The 3,757-nt window shown below is 45.6% G+C and overlaps 1 gene segment (V, D, J or C); it reads right to left on the bottom strand.

Annotated features, from left to right (window-relative positions):
- Positions 1 to 1,060: 1,060 nt before the first annotated feature.
- On the bottom strand, positions 1,061 to 3,264 carry LOC124512368 (immunoglobulin heavy variable 3-23-like). The segment is given in 3 exon segments: positions 1,061 to 1,171; positions 2,747 to 3,057; positions 3,159 to 3,264. Coding segments are annotated over 3 exon segments (468 nt in total).
- Between the last annotated feature and the right edge of the window lie 493 nt (positions 3,265 to 3,757).

The following is a 3,757-nucleotide window of genomic DNA, read 5'->3' as shown; positions in this document are numbered from 1 at the left end:
TTTTTTTATTTTAATGGGAGTTCTCTGTGACTCATAGATTTGGACAACTGTTTCCGTCCCCAGTTTGTGAACATTTTCCACTATAATTCACTCAGATAAAACTTCTCCCTTTTTTTTCTCCCTCTCTTCTTCTTCTGAGACTCCTTTGAAAAGAATTCTATTACATTTTATGGAGTTGCTGAGTTCCCTCAGTGTACGTTTGTGATGCAATATTTAATTTTCCTCTTCTTTCCTGCTTCATTTACCCCATAATTTTATCTTCTATGTCACTTATTCATCTGCTTCTATCCACCTGAGGTCATTACATGCAATCAGATTCACATCTCAGTTATAGCAGTTGTAAAGTTTCAGCCTGACAGGTTTTTAGGTCTTTCCTATCTTCAGACAGGGTATCCTCCTGTCTTGTATGCTTTCCTCAAGAATAGCTAGTATCCTTATGATAGTTTTTAAAAATCCTGTTTACTTACGATAGTTTTAAAAAAAATCTGTTTGAGGCATATTGGTTATATGTGTTTTAATTATATCCCTGGCAATGACCTTTTGGTCGTTTTTCTTTTGGAATGAATTCCTCCATCACTCTGTATATCTATGTCTCTGCTTTATTAAGTTTTTAGGAAAATCCTGTTATGTTTTCTGCTTCTAGAGTAGTGTCTTTATTGAGAAATGTTTGCATACTGTTGAGGACCTGACATTTCTGGAAGCATTTCTTGCATGTGCTGTGTGCACTGTGCTGTCATGTATTGGCTGCTCTGTCCCTCAGGTCAGACCCCTGCAGAGTTTCTCCTTCCTCCAGTGGGGAGTTTTTCAACTTTGTCCATAATGTTGTGAGTTTTCACTAGGTGAGTTTGTTCCACCTGTTAAAAGAGGCTAATTCCTATCTCCCCTAGAGGTGAAGCTTTGCCTCACTATATGGTCAGTAGACTTGGTGCCTGTGGGGGTATATGGTGGTCTTTGGAGGGAGGGGCACGGTGCTGGTCTGGTTTCCAGGCACTCTTTCCCTAGTAATGAACCATCTGAGGAAGGCAAGGGAGGGTGGATCTTGGTGTCAGTGGCTCAGCTTCTACTGGGGTGTGCTGTGCTGCTCACTGACCTCTGTCCATGATGATTGGTGGGAGGAAATATTGGCATCAACTCCCCCTCTAGTCCCTGCAGTTGGAGTTCCCAGCCGCCCCTGTTCAGGAAGCCATCACACAGAGAGAACAATCTGTACTCGTGGGTCCCAGTCAGAACCCTGCCTTCACCCTGTCTGTGTCCAAGCCATTGGCCCACCTGGTGGCACAGAGCTCTTATGTTTTATCTCAGGAGCTCTAGCTGGTTTGAAAACTCCAAATTGTATGAACTCAATATACAGGGACCCCACTGATCCTCTGGGAGAGGGTTTTGCTGTGCTGTGGCTGGAGCTGGTTATCCCACAAGGGCAGTTGCATGAACACTAGGGGCTTGGAGTTCATGGTGAGGAGCAACAAGAAGGCAGCATAGAGTTATCTGCTCTCAGCAGGGGCTCCAACACTAATGACCAGGGCAGTGCAATGGTGCCTGTCAGCTCTTGTGTCCCATGAGAGGCAATGCCCCCTCTCCCAAATGCACTCCAAGAAGGAGACTGTCTCTCCCCATGCGACCAAGGGGATCCTCAGACAGCAGTGCCCCCATGGGCCTCTGTCCTCCTTCTTCACAGGAGCACTGCCATGCCCACCAGGCTCCACCCCAGTGATGGCATGGACTTCTAAATCTTTAGTCTTTGAACTCCACATTTACAGGAGGTTAAATTGTCATGATTACCTTTATGTGTCATCTTGACTGCGTCATGGGTACACAGATTAACCACTGTTTCTGTGGATTTCTGTGATGTGTTTCCAGAAGAGATTGGGATTTCCATCCATGGTTTCTGTCTGCCTGGACATCACCCATTCCATTAAGGTTCTGAATGAAATCTGATACAGAGGGAGGAAGAATCCCCTCATTTTTACTTCCCATGTGCTTGTTTGAACTGGAAGAGTGGTTCCCTCTGGCCCTTTCTCTGAGAGTTATATCATTAGGTCTCCATGTTCTGAGACTAGACACTAGCTCAGAATCAGATGAGAATTACACCACTCATTTTCCTGGGTCTCCAGCTTGTGACAGTAGATCATGGGACTTCTCAACATATTTTGTCATGGGAACCAATGTGCTTTGGGTTCTGTTCCTCAGGAGAATCTAGACTAATACATGGAGATGATTTATCTCTTGTTGAGAGGAATTGAATAAAGCTGTAGCTCATTTAAAGTCCTGAGTAGCAAATACCAGGAGGGAAGTATCACATTGTTTGATTGGGACAAGGGCTCGGTGAAGATAATGGGGAGTTGTGGGATCCTGTGGTCCTGTCTGCACAGGGAGTGTATCTGAGACTCCTGTAAAGGTTCAGCTTTTGTGCCTCAGTAAATCTGCAATTCACTCATATTGAGGGACAGGAGTAAGCAATGCAAACAACTGTGTCTTTGTGCATGTTAGTCTAGTTTCCCTATGACAACACAGTTGCTAACTCAGAGAATTAATAGGTAAACACAGAATCATAACCAGGGAGGCTCCCTGGGGAAACTGCTGTGTGGAGAGGAAGCCCAAGACCCTGAAAGAAAACCTTCCTGTAACCTCCATCTGCACCTGAGCCTGGGAACACAAAGCAAAATTGTGCACAGTGTTCGCCCCCTGGCGGTGCTGATCCCCTCCTGCAGGGAGGTTTGTGTCTGGGCTCCCAGTGACGACCCCTCACTGTGTCTCTTGCACAGTAATATGTGGCCGTGTCCTCGGTCTTCAGGTTGTTCATCTGCAGATACAGCGTGTTCTTGGAGTTGTCTCTGGAGATGGTGAATCGGCCCTTCACGGAGTCTGCGTAGTATGTGCTACCTCCACTACTACTAATATATGCGACCCACTGCAGCCCCTTCCCTGGAGCCTGGCGGACCCAGTTCATTTCATAGCTACTGAAGGTGAATCCAGAGGCTACACAGGTGAGTCTCAGGGACCCCCCAGGCTTCACCAGGTCTCCCCCAGACTCCACCAGCTGCACGTCACACTGGACACCTACAGACACAAGACATCTTGGTCAGGAAACTGTCACAAATCCACCGGTTCTCACTCATATCCACTCACATACTCAGTGTCTCTCATTCACCATGAATTACCTTTTAAAAGAGCAACCAGGAAAACCCAGCCCAGCACAAACTCCATGGTGAGATTTCTGTGTTCTGTTCTGATCACAGAATTGGAACACCTGGGACTTCTGGGGCTGGGGCTCCTCTCCCACCTGCAGGGTCGGTGCTGGGCTGGTTTTATCAGCACAGAGAGCGCCCCATTTGCATGTGCTCTGACTATATATCAAACTCCAGACTTCAATTTGTTTCAAATTTGAAACCACTGTTTGAGAGGCACTTCTAGATCACTTCTTGCAGAAGGCGCTGTGACAATACAAATAATTCTAATCTGTGAACACAGTTATGTTTTCAACTGTGTTTTCCATTTACATGTCTTTCTCCCAGCACATCATGTTTGGTATGCTACTTTACCCTTTAGTGAAATTTAATCGTAAATACTTTATTTTGTGCCATATAATTTTAATATGTGTTTATTTTTGTGTGACAGAGAGGAGAGAGAGAGAAGGGGACAGAGAATCCCAAGCAGGCTCTGCACAATCATTGCAGATCCTGCCTCAGAATTAAACTCAGGAACCATGATATCATGACCTGAGCCAAAATGAACAGTAGGCACTTAACGGATTAAGCCA

Source organism: Lynx rufus, unplaced genomic scaffold, assembly GCF_022079265.1.
Source record: "Lynx rufus isolate CCGP_SWC_20201006 ecotype Redwood Valley unplaced genomic scaffold, mLynRuf1.p SCAF_17, whole genome shotgun sequence".
NCBI lineage: Eukaryota > Metazoa > Chordata > Mammalia > Carnivora > Felidae > Lynx > Lynx rufus.
The sequence above is the reverse complement of the archived record's forward strand: the minus strand, read 5'-3'. Positions and strand labels throughout refer to the sequence as shown.